At 38.3% G+C, this 17,976-nt stretch overlaps 1 protein-coding gene across 2 annotated transcripts in view; it reads right to left on the bottom strand.

The window, feature by feature from the left end:
• The window catches only part of LOC132136713 (active breakpoint cluster region-related protein-like), a 179,365-nt gene that overhangs the window by 105,514 nt on the left and 55,875 nt on the right, over positions 1-17,976 (bottom strand). For both annotated transcript variants that reach the window (XM_059547307.1, XM_059547316.1), the window contains exon 2: positions 2,150-2,328. In XM_059547307.1, coding sequence (XP_059403290.1) covers positions 2,150-2,328 — 179 coding nt within the window. The remainder of the gene's footprint in view (positions 1-2,149; positions 2,329-17,976) is intronic.

Genomic DNA, 17,976 nt, shown 5'->3' with positions numbered 1-17,976 from the left:
CCCACCCCTCCTCCACTGTGATTGGACAGCTGACTAAAAAGTGATAGTGGTGAGATCTACATTTTACCCAAAGTTAAACATTCTCTCGACACAGAGGGAAAAAAACACCCAAGCGCACAGTGTTCATTTAAAAAAAACCTAGAATATGTTAGCCTCAGGGAAAAAAAACATTTTCGTGGATACGCGTCCGCGAATAAATTAAATTATTATTAAAGCAATAATTCACCCAAAATTAACATTCTGTCATCATTTATTCACCTTTATGTTATTCTAAACCAGTAACTGACTTAACTAACTTCCATTTTGAAGAATGACCTGTATATATACATATAAACATACATACATACATACATACATATACAGGTGCTGGTCATATAATTAGAATATCATCAAAAAAAAATTTTATTTCACTAATTCCATTCAAAAAGTGAAACTTGTATATTATATTGATTCATTACACACAGACTGATATATTTCAAATGTTTATATCTTTTAATTTTGATGATTATAACTGACAACTAAGGAAAATCCCAAATTCAATGTCACAGAAAATAAGAATATTACTTAAGACCAATACAAAGAAAGGATTTTTAGAAATCTTGGCCAACTGAAAAGTATGAACATGAAAAATATGAGCATGTACAGCACTCAATACTTAGTTGGGGCTCCTTTTACCTGAATTACTGCAACAATGCGGCGTGGAGTCGATCAGTCTGTGGCACTGCTCAGGTGTTACGGGAGCCCAGGTTGCTCTGATAGTGGCCTTCAGCTCTTCTGCATTGCTGAGTCTGGCATATCGCATCTTCCTCTTCACAATACCCCATAGATTTTCTATGGGGTTAAGGTCAGGGGAGTTTTCTGGCCAATTAAGAACAGGGATAACATGGTCCTTAAACCAGGTACTGGAAGCTTTGGCACTGTGTGCAGGTGCCAAGTCTTGTTGGAAAATGAAATCTGCATCTCTATAAAGTTGGTCAGCAGCAGGAAGCATGAAGTGCTCTAAAACTTCCTGGTATACAGCTGCGTTGACCTTTGACCTCAGAAAACACAGTGGACCAACACCAGCAGATGACATGGCACCCCAAACCATAACTGAATGTGGAAACTTTACACTGGACCTCAAGCAACGTGGATTGTGTGCCTCTCCTCTCTTCCTCCAGACTCTGGGACACTGATTTCCAAAGGGAATGCAAAAAATGTACCTTCATCAGAGAACATAACTTTGGACCACTCAGCAGCAGTCCAGTCCTTTTTGTCTTTAGACACGGTCTGTTGTTCAAGAGTGGCTTGACACAAGGAATGCGACAGCTGAAACCCATGTCTTGCATACGTCTGTGCGTAGTGGTTCTTGAAGCACTGACTCCCACTGCAGTCCACTCTTTGTGAATCTCCCCCACATTTTTGAATGTGTTTTGTTTCACAATCCTCTCCAGGGTGCGGTTATCCCTATTGCTTGTACACTTTTTTTCTACCACATCTTTTCCTTCCATTCACCTCTCTATCAATGTGCTTGGACACAGAGCTCTGTGAACAGCCAGCCTCTTTTGCAAATGACCTTTTGTGTCTTGCCCTCCTTGTGCAAGGTGTCAATGGTTGTCTTTTGGACAACTGTCAAGTCAGCAGTCTTCCCCATGATTGTGTAGCCTACAGAACTAGACTGAGAGACCATTTAAAGGCCTTCGCAGGTGTTTTGAGTTAATTAACTGAATAGAGTGTGGCACCAGGTGTCTTCAATATTAAACCTTTTCACAATATTCAAATTTTCTGAGATACTGAATTTGGGATTTTCCTTAGGTGTCAGTTATAATCATCCAAATTAAAATAAATAAACATTTGAAATATATTAGTCTGTGTGTAATGAATGAATATAATATTCTGTACAGGTTTCACTTTTTGAATGGAATTAGTGAAATAAATCAACTTTTTTGTTATATTCTAATTATATGACCAGCACCTGTATAATATATATATATATATATATATATATATATATATATATATATATATATATATATATATATATATATATATATATATATATCCTTAAGACGCCAAAGATATGTTTACCTGCAGCATGTTAACTGACCACTTAATGACTGTTTCTTCTAATTCAAAGCAGACACACAAACACTCAAACATGTAGTCATACCCCCGACAGTAGCCCTTCTGGTGGCGTGGGTGAGATGGCCTCTCCATCCTGTCCCCGTGCGCAGAGGTGAGGGGACATGGTGGGCGACTCGTCGATGAATGGCATGGTCTCTGAGCCATCCTGAGACTTCCTGTCCTCTGCAGCATCTCCCTCATAGCCATCAGTGTTGTAGTTAAAATCTGGGGGGGGGGGAACAGAGGAGTGTAAGATAAGGGTTTCCCAAACACTTCCCCATGTTCCACTGTGAGAAAACATGCAGTCCCGCTTCAAACTCCACAGCATAATGCAATGTTGAAAGTGCTACACAGTGTTTACATTCTTGAGAACAATCAATCCACAAATGGTCTGTGCCAAACATGGAGTGTGTTTCATAGTCGATCAGCAAATAGAGAAGAGGGCGGAAACCCATGGTATGATTGACCAGGTCTGTAGGACATGGTGGGAAGAGGTAGTGGGAAATAAGTGGGCATCTTTAAGATGCTGTAATACAGTATTACACCAGCTGATGTGGCTGACCATGCAGTGGGATAGAAAGTAATTGATCAAAGTTTTGCCAATATTAAAGATCTAAAGCAGAAACCAGCAGAGAAGCAGAACATTTGAACTTTCTAGTGTACACCCATCCATTAGTTAGTAAATAATTGCTTCACTAAATGACTAGACTAAAATCGCAGCTTCTCAATAGAATTAACAAAAGTTAATGCATTTTAACTTGAATTTAACTTGAAATGTATTTAAATTATATTTAAAATATGCTATTATCACAGTTACAATACTCTATTTAAACTCTCCTAGGCTTCTATTGCTATGCAGAATTCAATGCATTCTGAAGCAACAAAATAACTGGAAATCATATTTTTTGCAATGTGAGGTGACATGAACTAAAGTGACAAATGCTACCCACATGCTAACTATGTACAAGATAAAACATGTGGTTTTATTTTTTACATGTGGTGCTATTAACAAATCATTAACTATGGTTTTTGACTCAAACTCCTAATTTGAAGTTTATTAATATTTAGTAAGGTAGTTGTTAAGTATTGGGTAGGATAAGGGATGTAGAATATGGTCATGCAGTATATGTGCTTTATAAGTACTAAAAAACTAATAATAATAGGCATGCTAATAAGCAACTAGTTAATAGTGAGAATTGGTCCCACTACTAAAGTGTTATGAAACATGCTAATAACGCCTGCTTAATACTGTATGCTAAAACATCTTAGCATTGTATTAAAATATGCTAGCTCTGTGGTAAAAATGCTAGCAGCTAAAATATTCCAGAAGCATGCTAAACATGATAACATCATGACACATTAGCAACATGATACAACAACATGATACTTAAACTAAACTTTAAGAGCACAAAGAGGAGCAAAAATCTCCTGTTAAAGTGTTTATGAGTTTGACAGTATTCACAGGAGACGCATCTACATTAAACTGGGAAATGCAGTTTATTTGTGCCAAGAAAACACTTCCACATGGCCAGACACTGGCACATAGACAAAAGACCTCCTTGACAACCCAACCCGAGGGGCGGGGCCAGCTCGTCTGTCACCATGGTTGTTACCATAACGACCAATGATAACCAGCAGAGTAATAGACCAATTGTAACTCAACTTGGTAACAATGCCGTGAACCTTTCCATTTGAAAACACACACATTGTGAGTCACAAAGTGACACTGTCCGTCACTCAATGCACAAAGAAGCAAAGCAAATCAAATACAATAAGGTACCGTAAAATGAATGTTTGTTTTATTTATTTCAAGTAATCTTTTCAACTTTAATCTTTCTACTACAGTTAGATCATCTAACTGGTAGATGTATATGCATGTGAGCCTTTTTACACATTAATAAGTGCTCAATAAAGTGGCTAGTCATAAGACAGCAGAGGAATTAACAAAGGATGCACGAAAATGGGTTGAATCTGGGTTGAATATGGGTCATATCCTTTTTTCCTACAGTACATTCAGACAGGTCAAAATGACCTGCGCTGACCAGAGCCAATCCCTTCATCGTTCACTGCTGCAGGTCACATTCATCTAGTGCTAATGTGAACTCACAACTCCAATGTTACTGCCATCATGCTTGCTTTCATGTTTTATATAGTTTTGGTCCACATTAGGTAATCCCATATATACCTATATAACATTAAAAGGTACCAGCCCCAAGATTAAGGTGAGGTGTGTGCACAGGGATGTGGTGGACTACCCTTTAGTGCCTGTTTCTATTCAATTTCGGGGGAAAACGCATAGAATGAAGGTGGCGGTTAATTCCCACCTTAGGCATCCGCTGATTTTGGGGACAGATTGGCTAGTGTTTAGACAATTATTGGGGGTTTTGTGTGCGGGTGCTTCCTGGGATATAGGGCTAGGAAACGGAGCAGCGGTGCAATGTTTTAATTGCACGTAAAAATTTATGGTTCATAAGTTTGTGAAGGAGGACAGCAAAAATTGGTATAACTGGCTTGAGCCCCTGTTGTTCGTGGTGCGGGAGGTCCCACAAGCCTCCACAGGGTTTTCCCCATTTGAGCTTCTCTATGGTCATCAGCCCCACGGGGTGCTTGACATTATTAGAGAGGCTTGGGAGAAGAGGCCTTCAAACAGCCGTAGTGAAATTCAGTATGACATGGACCTCCACACCTTGGGTGGCTTCTATGGAGAATTTGCTCCAGCCTCAGGACAGAAAGTCGGCTGTATAACAGGGGTATGTGAGCACGCCAATTTACACCGGGAGATAAAGTGCTTGTGTTACTTACAACATCTAATTCTAAATTACTCACAAAGTGGCAAGGACCTTTTGTGGTTACACAGCGAGTGGGGGATCTCGAGTAGGAGTTTAAGCAAATGGACAGACCTGATTCATGTCAAAATTTATCATCTCAATCTGTTTGCAAAACGTTGGAATGAGGTAACATCGGTTGAGTTAGCAGCGGCTGTTTCAGCAGAGCAGGGACGGTTCTAGAGGCGGGGCCACAGGGGCCCTGGCCCCTGCTGAAATCTGATTGGCCCCTGATTGGCCCCCGTTCCATCAATCGTCGATGAGAAGAGCAACCGGAGAATTCTTCACAATGATCACGGATGCAATTCCACCACCAAATAATTGGCGGCACTCGCAGCAGTAATGTGTCAATGCATCTTTGACTGTGAATGGCTTTGGCTTGAGCGATAACAGAACATTCTCTGATGTTATGCCAGTAGGCAGAAGAAAGAATCCATCTATCTATCCAATTTGAAGACAATTCTTGGTGAGTCACAAATCCTCTTGTTGGTTGTCATTAAAATATGAGGATATTTAGCTGCTACTCTCACTTATTTTAGGTTTGTTAACTAAATTGTGGAAGGAGCACTGGAAGCACTGTCGAATACGATCACACCGGTGTGATTAGAACTTTCAGTGCTTCACGTCATCAACTGCTGAATTTAAATCCGCTTTCGAGCTTTGACTGGCGCTGAGCCAGATCGGTTGCGCTGAGCATCAGTTATTCAGTGTTTTCAAACATATAAGGCTAATTTTAGGTTTAAGACATTTAAATACACATAAGTACTAGCAAAACCATACATTTATAGTTTGTAAATATACGCCGGTGAATATGGAAATGGCAATAATGATCCTTACAAATATAATCTGACTTCATGTTTTTATTGATATCATATAAAGATTGTGTAGGTTACTAAAGTTTATTCTGCCCTTCTCCGAGTTTACCGGATACCTACTTCAACGTGTTTCGGGAGGAGAGGATGAATGTGCGTGTTGTAAATCCCACAGCTCGGATTCAGCGCGAACCAACATGGCGGCGCCCATCACCCGGTATAGATCAACTAACACGGCTGATATAGAAGTGTTTAAGCTACCAAATATATTTACTTGAACATATTTCAGAATCGGAATATCAGATATTTCATAATATAGTGAGTATGTTTGCAAATATTTTGAATAGAACAGGAAAAACGAAATAAAAGCGATCCATGTGTCATACAGATCTATTTCGGCTGTGTTGTGTCACATGATAAGTACAACGCGTCGCCATGGAAACAAGAAGGCGGTTTACGTGGCTGGAGTATTCTGTTTTTTGCTAACCTTGTCGCCACTTTTCACTCCCAAATGCCCCAGAGTTTATATTCAGGTCAGAATCAGGGTTTCTTTAATTGGAAAAAAGCACTGTGCAGAAATGGTGGCTTTAGAGATCATTGCAAATCAGCAGAACATCACAGAAGTGCTGTGTTTGCTTGGACAGCACAAATTAGTCATTGAAATGTGTAAAATGTGATGCGTTGTGTCCTTTATGCACAGTATAAATAAATGAAAAAATCATTAATAACTTTACTGGCGCATTTTTTGTATTAGAGCTTTGAAAAAAGGAATGACTGCTGAAATGTATTTGCATCGTACTGAATAAATTATTTTGTGTGCTTGAATGTACCCTGTACTTGGTCCCTGAATGTAACATGTGGCCCCTTATTGGCCCCTGTTACAGAAAAATCCTAGAACCGCCACTGCGGCAGAGGAAGAACTCAGACCAGAAGCGGCTGTCAAAACTCTCGCCGCTGCAGCTCACAGATCTAGCCAAGTTCCAAGGTGATTTTGCAAATGTGTTTTCACACCAGTACGGTTGAACGAACCTCATACAGCACCACATCGAAATGATCCCCAGGGAAGAGGTGCACAGCCGTCCCTATCGTTTACCAGAACACAAGAAAAAATTGGTGCAGGATGAATTAAAGGCCATGCTAGTATTGGGAGTAATAGAAGAATTGCATAGCGACTAGGCAAGCCCAATAGTTTTATTGCCTAAAATGGACTGCTCAGTCCATTTCTGTGTTGATTACATAAAGGTGAATGCCATGTCGAAATTCGACGCTTATCGAATGCAGTTGATGACCTGCTGGATCGGTTAGGTTTGGCTCGCTTTTATTCGACACTGGATTTAACGAAAGGGTATTGGCAGATCCCCTTATTGCCATTATCTAAGGAAAAAACAGCCTTCGCATTGCCTTCTGGATTATACCAATTTGATACTTTTCCATTTGGTTTGTTTGGGGCTCACGCCACCTTTAAGCATCTCATGGACAAGATTCTCTGGCCACATAGTGCATACACCATCACGACCACATCATTATACATAGTAATGATTGGCAGCGACACATGGAAAATCTGCACACTGTCCTGAGATCGCTGAGGGAGGCTGGACTCACGGCAAGCCCGCGGAAATGTGCAATTGGGCGTGTATAGGTACAGTATCTGGGCTTCCTCTTGGGACATGGGCAGGTGCGTCCCCAAATTGATGAGACTGCTGTGATTGCGGCTTGCCCGAGTCCCAAGACCAAAAAGGAGGTAAGACAGTTCCTGGGGCTGGCAGGGTATTATAGTAGGTTTATTCCTAGTTATTTGGAGCTCACTAGCCCACTGATTGATCTCACTAAAAAGGAAGCACCAGACCCAGTCTAGTGGACGGAGCTGTGCCAACAGGCCTGCCCTGTGCAGCGGGCCACTCCTACACTCTCCTAATTTTTATCTCACTTTTTTGCCGACAGACGCATCAGAGAGAGGCCTGGGTGCGGTCCTGTCCCAGGTGGTCAGAGGAGAGGAATGGCCAGTGCTGTATCGGGGTCAAAAGTTCTCAAAAAGAGAGACCAGATACAGCTATTTTGAACGCATGCTCAAATAGAGGGATTAGTTCACCTGTTACGGATCTTCGGGAATGAGACCTTCGTTCATCACATGACAGCCCCATAAGGTTTAACCAATGCAGTCTGAGCCGGAAAGAAAATTGATCAGTTAATTTTTCGATTCCTCGGGTTTGAGTTGCTCATCACGTGACAGCCCCATACCATAAACCTATGCTGTCTGAGCCGGAAAGAGACTTGATAATAGTAACCAACTCTTCATTATCTATGTTACTACATTCAGTGTTATGGAAAAGAACCAACATGACAGAAATTCACACATTTATAAACTAAGAAATAAAAAGCTACAATTTGAGACCAGAAACGCATCACATAACTGTAAAAGTAAATAATAATGATAATAATGATGATAATGATAATGATAATAATAATAATAATAATAATAATAATAATAATAATAATAACTCTAGTAGATGTGTTCGGGAAGTAACACGTAGCATTTTAATTACATTTTGCTACATTTTAATTACATCTCAATGGACACACAGCGCACCTGTATTTGCCAAACTGTAAACTCTGCGGGAAGGCACACGACTCACTGTTTTACTTTTGTTTCTCACACATGCAAAGAGAGAGAGAGAGAGCAAGAGTCTTACCATGCAGAATGGACGCGCTATATGTAAACTATATTCTTTGTTGTATTTTCCTGTCAAAATATTCAGCTTTTTAGAACAAGCAGAAGATATGCCAGTTTCTCCAGTATTGGGCGGAGCTAATGTGCAAATGGCAATTTCATTGGCTGGTGCACATCAATTACCGTCCCTGTTTTGATTTCAGCAAATCAGTTCGACCGAACGCAGACAACGTGATTAATATTCATGAATATTCATTAATATTTCCAGCAGCTCATCAATCCGTATTACATTGTATATTGTTAGTATGGTAGTAGAATTAGTAGTAGTATTATCTTTTAATAATAATTAATATGATCTATTACTATTTTTTTAAGAGAAACCCTCAATGACCAAAAATATCTTAAGCATCACCACCAGTCTCAAGTTCAGTTAAAATGACAAATATGCATTCGTACATCGTTATCAAGTTTTAGTTCTAATCTCTAAAGTTCTATCATTAAATAGTGCTTAATACCAAAATATAATGCTTGACCGACTGATTAAGAAGCTAAGATTTAAGAAGCTGTGCCATTTTACAAAGATAAGCTGATTGGAATCATATGTGTGTGTGTGTGTGTGTGTGTGTGTGTGTGTGTCAATAATCGCCAATGGCGATTATATTGCGAAGGTGTGTGTAGAGGGTTGTCAAATGAAAGAGTTCAAGTAGGTTTCATAGTGTTTCCCATACATTGGGAAATATCGAAACTGACCGCCGCAAACAAAAGGCTTCGACTTTGTTGAATAAACATGAGCACCATACGTGTCAAAGTCGAAACGAATGAAAATTAATGTATAGTCAAATTTTTTAATTAGCATGTTTTGTTGTTTCCTTTGTACCGAAATAGTTAGGGACTGCACTGGTTGACCGGCCATAAATCGGAACCGGAGGGTTTTTTATTAAAATACGCAATCGGCAATCGGACGGTTTTTGGTCTTTTTTCGGCCGATTTTTCCGGAAGTGCGCTCGCGTGCACAAACTACATTGTAATGGTTCGCTATGTCATTTGTGTGGAAGTATTTTGAATTCTGTGCGCAGGACACGGGCAGCCGTTCAGAACTGGAAATGCAGAGCTTCATGTCTGAGACACACAGGGCCGGCGCAAGCTCAAATGCCGCTCTAGGCAGAGCACGATCATGCTGCCCCCACCTCACATTCACAATTAGGGATCCTTTAGATGCATGTAAACTATTTTTTTTTATTTTATCTATGAAATTACACTAAAATAAAAATGTGCAAGCATGTTTTCAGAGTTTTTTTTTCATTCTGTAAAAAGGTGAAAAAGGTACACAATGCAACAGCTGCATATAATTTCTGTTTTATAGGCTAATAGATAGTGTACAGAATAAAACTAAACAAATGCACACAACTTTTTAGCTCGATTTTTTTTACATTTTATCAGTTTAAGCTTTGAGAAACCGCGTTCTCCAGAGCTCACAGTGACAGGGAGAGTGAGAAGCACTCTCAATGCTACAAAAACATTAGGAAAAATTGATTCCATTCCTTTTTCAAAGATGAATTTAAGCGCATCCAGTGGTTTAGATCCAGCAACCAGGCATCTGCCCACAGTCAGCTCTTCAAACAATTCATGCCCATCAACATCCCGCAAGTCTCCATGGGTCATGGCCTTTTCCAGTCCTAAGCAATCCTGAAGAACTATTGTATTCTCCTTTTCTTTGAGAGATGCAATGTCAAAATAAAAATCCAAATACGCGCCCATTGTCTAAGCAGCGAAAAGCGCTCTTCCACGGAGGTGATTGTAGGCCTACTCATGACCAGATAATTTTATTCGTTTTGACATTTTGGAATATACATTAAAGTATTTTGCATGCATATAGACCTACTAATAGGGCGCTGCCAGGCGGGAATTTTTATTTCGAAATGTAAAGTTTTTTTTTTATTTATACTAAAAACATTCTGTTGATATAAGTGCGATAATTGTAAATTAATGTGAAACAAACAAATTCATTTATAATTCTCTCGCCTTCTCTCTCTCTTGCCGCCCTGGCTGAGCTGCCGCCCTAGGTGGCTGCCTAGTTCGCCTATAGGCACGTGCCGGCCCTGGAGGCACAGATAGCAGGAAGCGAACTGCCGTTGGTGTACTGGCGCACAAATAAGAGCCCCTTTTCTGCACGCAGTAAAGCTGTAATGGTCTGCGCCCTGAACACAAGTAGACCGTGAAGAGATGTTCAGATCAACTTCTCAAGTGTTGGATGAGAAACGAAACGGACTAAACTGTGACAAAACTGAAATGTTTTTTGTTTTTTTTGGGGTAATGTATGACTTGCATACACGTTTGAAAAGCCAGAAGTAAACATCAGTTCTGCATTAGGATGATTATTTTTATTTTACCTTAAAATTACATAGACTTAATTTGATTTAAAAATCACTTGCTGTAGCACACTGAAAAAAAGTCTTTCATTCATCCAATTAAATTTTTTTAGGGTAATGATTCACATCTATATTTTTTTACTTGAGACAAATTATTTATTTTTCATGAAAAATATAGATGTGAATCATTACCCTAATTTTCTTTTTTTCTTTTTTTTATTGGATGAATGAAATACTTTTTGCATCTGTTTTATTCGCACCAACATTATTTGATTTTGGAATAATGTATTTATATAGCATACTTTTATTTAGTCTCACTGGTAAAGACCTTTTTTTTATTTAAAACCAAATTTAAACTAAAACAAATACTGAATGCTGATTAAGAAACCTCTTATTGAATGTATGTTGATTCTGTTGTTTGGATTGTAGAACTACAGTATGCAGTTATTGCCTTTAATTTCACGTGGTTACAGTTAATGTTTTCATTTAAGGCCAGTTCTCTGTAGTTTCAACCCAATTCAAAAACAAAAGCTAAATGCTGATGTCTGTACCATCTATGTTTGTATTGAATGTAGGCTGCTTACTGTGCAGATACTGCCGTTAATTTCAGATGGTTACGGTTATTGTTTTCAATAGCCAAAAGCCAGTTTGGCCTATTAAATACCAAATAAACATCTTGTTTATGCACACTTTCCTTCTTTGTTGTTTGTTGCTTAAAGATAATAAAAAAAAAAAAATCGGAAATCGGTATCGGAATCTGCCAGTTTGCTTGTAAATCGGAATTGGCCATGAAAAATCATGATCGTGCATCCCTAGAAATAGTTACAGAGAACCATGGATTTTCACTGTTATTGGCACCGAATACTGAAATTTGGTACCGTGACAACACTACATAGGACATTCAGTCTAGTAAATACTCTGATAAGATGGATGCAAATGGATGCAACTGCCAAAATTTAGACGTTAAGACAAAAAAGCACAGCACAAGTACACACACACACCCTGTCACTTAAACACACACTTTGTGTGTCACTTAAACACACACTTTGTACACACACACCCTCTCACTTAAACACACACTTCGTGTGTCACTTAAACACACACTTTGTACACACACACCCTCTCACTTAAACACACACTTTGTACACACACACACCCTCTCACTTAAACACACACTTCGTGTGTCACTTAAACACACACTTTGTACACACACACACCCCGTCACTTAAACACACACTTTATCGGTCTTACTTTGAGGTGAAACGATGGATCGCAGGACGCATACAGCCTCAAAAAAGAAAGCCATGTGAACGCTATCCTAAACTTTACAAGGTTCACAGAACACTGTTCCAACTTATCTTATCAGAGGAACAAAACACGCACGATGGGGATGTAACAAACAGGAACCTTTGAAATGGTTTTATTAAAATATATGGAAATTCAATTCAAGGTAAATAAGAGGCTGAGCTGAATATGAAAAAATGCTTTATAGTTCAACAGACAAAATGGACAGGAACACAATAAGTTTAGGTATTGGGTTGGATTAGGGATGTAGAATAAGGCATTGATAAGTGCTTAATTAATACTAATAAATGGCTAATGTTCTAGTTATATGCATGCTATTAAGCAACTATTTAAGAGACTCTAAAATAAAGTGTTACCAAAAATACTACATTGTTTTTGTTGCTTTAAACCCATGTATCCTTGTAATTTAATGAAACCCAAAATTTTTCTTTAGTTTGATTAACATTAACAGCAGCAGGTAAATTATGCAGCTGTCACTTTAAGACCAAATGCACGGATCTAATATACTGAAACATATCAGATTTTCTCTGAATTGGTTACCTACACTCAAGACATAAGCAGCATCTGTAAAATTTGATTTTAAGCTATTGTTTCAGTGGACTAGGAGAAATGTTCAACTAGGCGTTAACAGTAAAAGGCCTGTAATAGTTGTTTACTGTCCTGCTTTCCATAATAGCAGCCGGCCCGGTCGGAAAGGTCAACAGTTCAGTCTTTGTGCAGTGCTGCATGAAAGAGCTGTCTTACCACCACATTGCCCTGTTAAAACACACCACGTCAACACTGATTACTGCCCGAGTCTTTCATGGTATGAATAAAATGAAACACACACATCTGCCTAATGTCACACCATGCTCCCTTTCAGAGACATTACTAAATAATCTGCTATTTAAGTAATAAAGCGAAAAAGGCCATGCAGTATACTGTACATGCATGTTTACCATGATCAAGGAAAATATGGAAAGATCAGGGATTTTTATAAAAAATTTTCCGGGGAATAAGTCAGAGTGACTTTTTCAAGTTAGCTCTTTTAAACAGGTCAGGTCCACAAATCATTATGAAGGCTTTATAAGCCAGTCTCAATCAAAATGATTATTTGCAAAACAAAGTATTTTTTTTACTCAATACAGTATAACAGTACAGTGTTTACTACATTGTTATTGTTTTCCTTTCCTAATTCCTATCTATCAAGAGTGCCTATATTTAAAATATACATTTGTTTACTTGACAGATTCAATTATTCACTTATGATTTAACACCCTGCACACTGTGCTCACAAACTGCCAGCAAATTTCTGCTTTAATTCACTGACTGAAATGAAATAAAACACTCAGGAGGACACATTAAACCATGTGTCATTAATCACATGACCTGCCCGAACACCAGTGTTGACTGCATTTTGCATTTAAATGGGTAAACGGTTTTGTGTAAAGAGAGACAGGAAACACTTCTAGCTATGCAAGCAATATTGTGTAAAAAAAAATAATGTGAAAATATTATTACAAAATAACAATTTTTTATTTGAATATATTTTAAAATGTAATTTATTCCTGCGATGGCTAAGCAGAATTTTCAACAGCCATTCCTCCAGTCTTCAGTTTCAAATGATCCTTCAGAAATCATTATAATATGCTTTTTTATAAAAATCCCTTAATTCGCAAAAAAAAAAATTCGATCGCTTGAGGTGGTTTTTGACTTGTGTGAAAAAGGGTTGATGCGATTAATGTGAGATGAAAATGCATTTTGCGAACAAATTCCTCCAAGCGCATCAAAAAAGTCATTTGACTTTGCGCTATGGGACAGCAAAATCTGACTAACCAACAGACCGATCTCATTCCACAGCATCTGAAATGTTGTTATGGTTATTCAGCAAAGTCTGTCATTAAAGTATTGCTGTATAACTGCCCTTCCAGAATTTACTTACACAACCTCGTTCCCAAACAGCAGTACCTCCACAAGCGTTGACCGCATTCACTGTGTTTCTACTACTACTTCTGAAGCACAAGTACCGTATTTTCCGGACTCTAATTCGCACTTTTTTTCATAGTTTGGCTGGTCCTGCGACTTATAGTCAGGTGTGACTTATTTATCAAAATTAATTTGACATGAACCAAGAGAAATGAACTAAGCGACATGAACCAATTGAAAACATTACCGTCTCCAGCCGCGAGAGGGCGCTCTATGCTCCTCATTGCTCCTGTAGTCTACACTGAACAGCATAGAGCGCCCTCTCGTGGCTGTAGACGGTAATGTTTTCTCTTGGTTCTAAATAAATGCGACTTATAGTCCAGTGCGACTTATATATGTTTTTTTCCCTCATCATGACGTATTGTTGGACTGATGCGAAACTTATTTTTGGACTTATACTCAGGTGCGACTTATAGTCCGAAAAATACGTTAATTTATTATATATGAAAATTATTCTATTCTCCTACTTTTCTTAGTGATTTATAGTGCCAGATTATCAGGAAGTGACGATTTTGTTCGCTTTTGACTTGTTGGATGAAAACAATGCTTGTTTGCAAATGTTTTATGCAATATTTCAGTTTTGCGCATAAATTGGGGGACAAAATTAGATTTAGCATCAGATGGCACACCTACAGCCTGCCCATGGATCATTCACACAGCATACTGCACACTAAAATAGCAATGAAGAAGTCTGTATGTTTTACTTTCTGGTTGAAAGGTCTACACACATTGTCCTAATTTGTTTATCGTTGTCTACCCAACATTCACTGAGATATCATTCAAATCAGACACCCTTTTGTTGTACCAGAGTCTATAATTGTGGTAAGATCGATTTCAGATTCACTTCCAGACAGTCCTTGGACAGAATAGGCTACAGTGTGCACCAGACTCTATGCCAACAATCAAAAGTCTGTCTCCAGCCAAACCTGGGCTGAATTAGCAAGCATGAACCTAAAATAGAATAGATCCCAGCAGGAATCATTCATCATTCGGTATCTAGTCATATAAACAGCTGCTAAGAGGAAAATAAGCCTGATTGAACATGCTGTTGATAGCCGAAAATCTCATTTAAACACTGTATATTTAGTAGCCAAAGACAAGTTCACTTTGACCGAATCTGAACAGCTTCAGATAAAAAGCAGTGTAAACGTTGTATAATAATGGAAAATGAGCAGAAATTATAGCACAGACGAAGAATTTTCCATAAAATCTCACATGATAAACCAGTGATAGTATGACTTCTGCAGTTGTTTAATGAGCATTTCTAATGTTTAAGAAAATCATAGAATTTTGCAAATTTTTAGTACATGTCTGTTCTAATCCAAATAGTGTCCTCCTGAGAGCAAAACATTTAAGCAGATACTGTTAAAAGTTCGGTGTCTGTAAAGGGTGGCCATACGTGCCATATTTACATGCCCTGGTCAGGATTTCTATATTTGGCATTTGTTTTCATACTTGCTCAAGGTAATGATCGAAAAGTATCTTAACCAATAACGTGCAGGCATTGTACATAATCGACCAATCGTGGCTTGTGAGAAGGTGGGCTCTACAGAGAAATGTCAAAGTGAAGCGGCGCTGTGTACAGCGATCAGCGTTATGACATCAAAGTACAGTGAGACCGATTCGAAAACATACTTTGCGATCAAAATCTTGTAGCCATATAAAAATTTTGTGGGGGTACAACTACTCCTAAACAATGTTAACAAACACAAACTAAGATCCTTTTCCTAAGATTCTTACTTTCGAGCAATTACACAATACAAACACGCCCTCATTAGACATTAAATATACCAAAAGACTACGCATCTTTGAGTCTAGTCTAATGAATACAATGCTTCTGACCACCCTGCCGCTCACACACGTACTCTACACCAGCATGGTGAAGACAGACATTATGGCAGGAAGATGACTGGCTAATGTAATCAGAAGGACTAATTTTTAAATGTCCTCTGGAGGAAGGGAAAGAGACAGGACAAGACAGACAAATCTGCACATAGGCAAAACAAAAATCAAAAAGGTAGAACATATTTGTGTTTGAGGATGAAGAGTTTGACAGATACTTCAGTGAAGAGCGTGAAAGAAAGATCTCAGCAGATAAAGATGTATTTTAACTTAACTGGCACACATCAGATTTTCAATATAAGTAAGTGTTTCCTGGTTTCTCTGAGGGCTGATGTTGAGCGGTGGCTCATTTCTCTGCTGTAATGGAGAGACTGTGAGGATGCATGTCTGATTCACACATACATCCCACCCAGTCGACAAGATGATGGATGAGCAGCAGATACACACACACGCACATCGCCCATGTTAAAGTGGCCGACTTAAACGTCATTTCATAGGAAATTCATTTTAGTGATGCAATTAAATGTATGGTCTTAGATGGCCCCCCACCCAGTGTTGGGCTGCTGCTGTTGGTGTCATTTGTTCTGTGTTAAACAGAGCTCCAAATAAAAGGATCTCAGCAGCAGGACTCTGCTGTGTTTGAAAAACGGCTATAATCTGATTTGTTGAGTGATGATTAGTCACACTACTGTAAAGCCCACAACACAATTCAGAGGCGATCTGAGATCACACTTTTGCCTCTCCACACTGATCCCAGCATGAGCCAAGAGAAAAAAAAAATTCATTCACAAGCTCCTTATGCAGTGCTCCCTTCTGAAGAGCTCTCGGAATTTTTTTTTTATTTTGCATTTTTATTTTGTACTTTATTTTGTTTGTTTGTTTGTTTTATTTGAGTTTTGTATGTACTCTTTTTGTGAAAAATATTGCATCTTTAAAAGACCATATCATTTTTATCCTTTATTTTGTGTTTTTTTTTATTTTATTGTTTTGTTTTATTTTTCGGTTTTATTTTGGTTATTTTGTTTTACTGTTTTGTTTCGTTTCAATTTTATTTCATCCCAATTCACATACTTATACTATGCCCATAAAAAGTACAGTATGTACTCTTCTGAAATAAATGTACATACTTTTGAGTGTGTAGCAGGAGATTAGGCAAGTTTTAGGACATATTTGCATCTTTAAAGGAAAGTTCTGTTGCATATAGGTACATGTATCCTTTCAACTGGACTGGCAACCATGTCTTATAAGTTAAAATCAGAGAACTATCCTCATGTTTTTGCATAATTATGCATTTAAAAAAATGTATGGACATGCATATCATCTATAAAAGTTCACAATGTTGTTGCAGATGAAATATTTTTCCACCAGGAAACATATTTATTATTAATTAATCAAATCTAATACTCTCTACTTAACCATTGGATCTGCACATCCACCCAGTTTCTAGTTTTTCACATTTTTTCTTTATTTATGTTTGAAGTTCTGAACCGAATCCTCCAAAGCCACAGTAGGTTGTGGGCAATATTAGCCGTTAGAGTGTGTATGAATCTACACCTCATAATAATAACTCCATCCGGGTGACCTTGGGATAATCATTTCAGAATTCTACAATTTGAAGCACACCAACTCTAATTTTGAATATTTATAGATGTTATTTAAATTGGGAAATAGAATTTATTTGGTTTTGTTTCTGACAGCTGATGCTTCTATCCATGTTACATATGTTTACGTATGCAAAACAAACATGCCAATAAATACTTAATTTGAAATATATAGTCAGGAGGAGGAAAAAAAGAGAGAGAAGGAAAATGAGAGTAATGTCCTTCCTCAGCACTTTTATGCAACTGTTCAGTAGAATTACGTAATCTTTTCCAAACCTCTCTGGCTCACTCTTTCTGCATTTCTAGATTTTTAACCCTGTGGAAATAAGAGGCAAGACTAATATCTGTGTTTGTGTGTGCGTGTGCGTGCGTGCGTGTGTGTGTGTGTGTGTGTGTGTGTGTGTGTGTGTGTGCGTGTGTGTGTCAGAGAGTCTCATCTGGTGACAATTATATAGAGGGCACAAGGGGGATCACAGTGTTTCTTCA

Source organism: Carassius carassius, chromosome 4 (assembly GCF_963082965.1).
Source record: "Carassius carassius chromosome 4, fCarCar2.1, whole genome shotgun sequence".
NCBI lineage: Eukaryota > Metazoa > Chordata > Actinopteri > Cypriniformes > Cyprinidae > Carassius > Carassius carassius.
The sequence above is the reverse complement of the archived record's forward strand: the minus strand, read 5'-3'. Positions and strand labels throughout refer to the sequence as shown.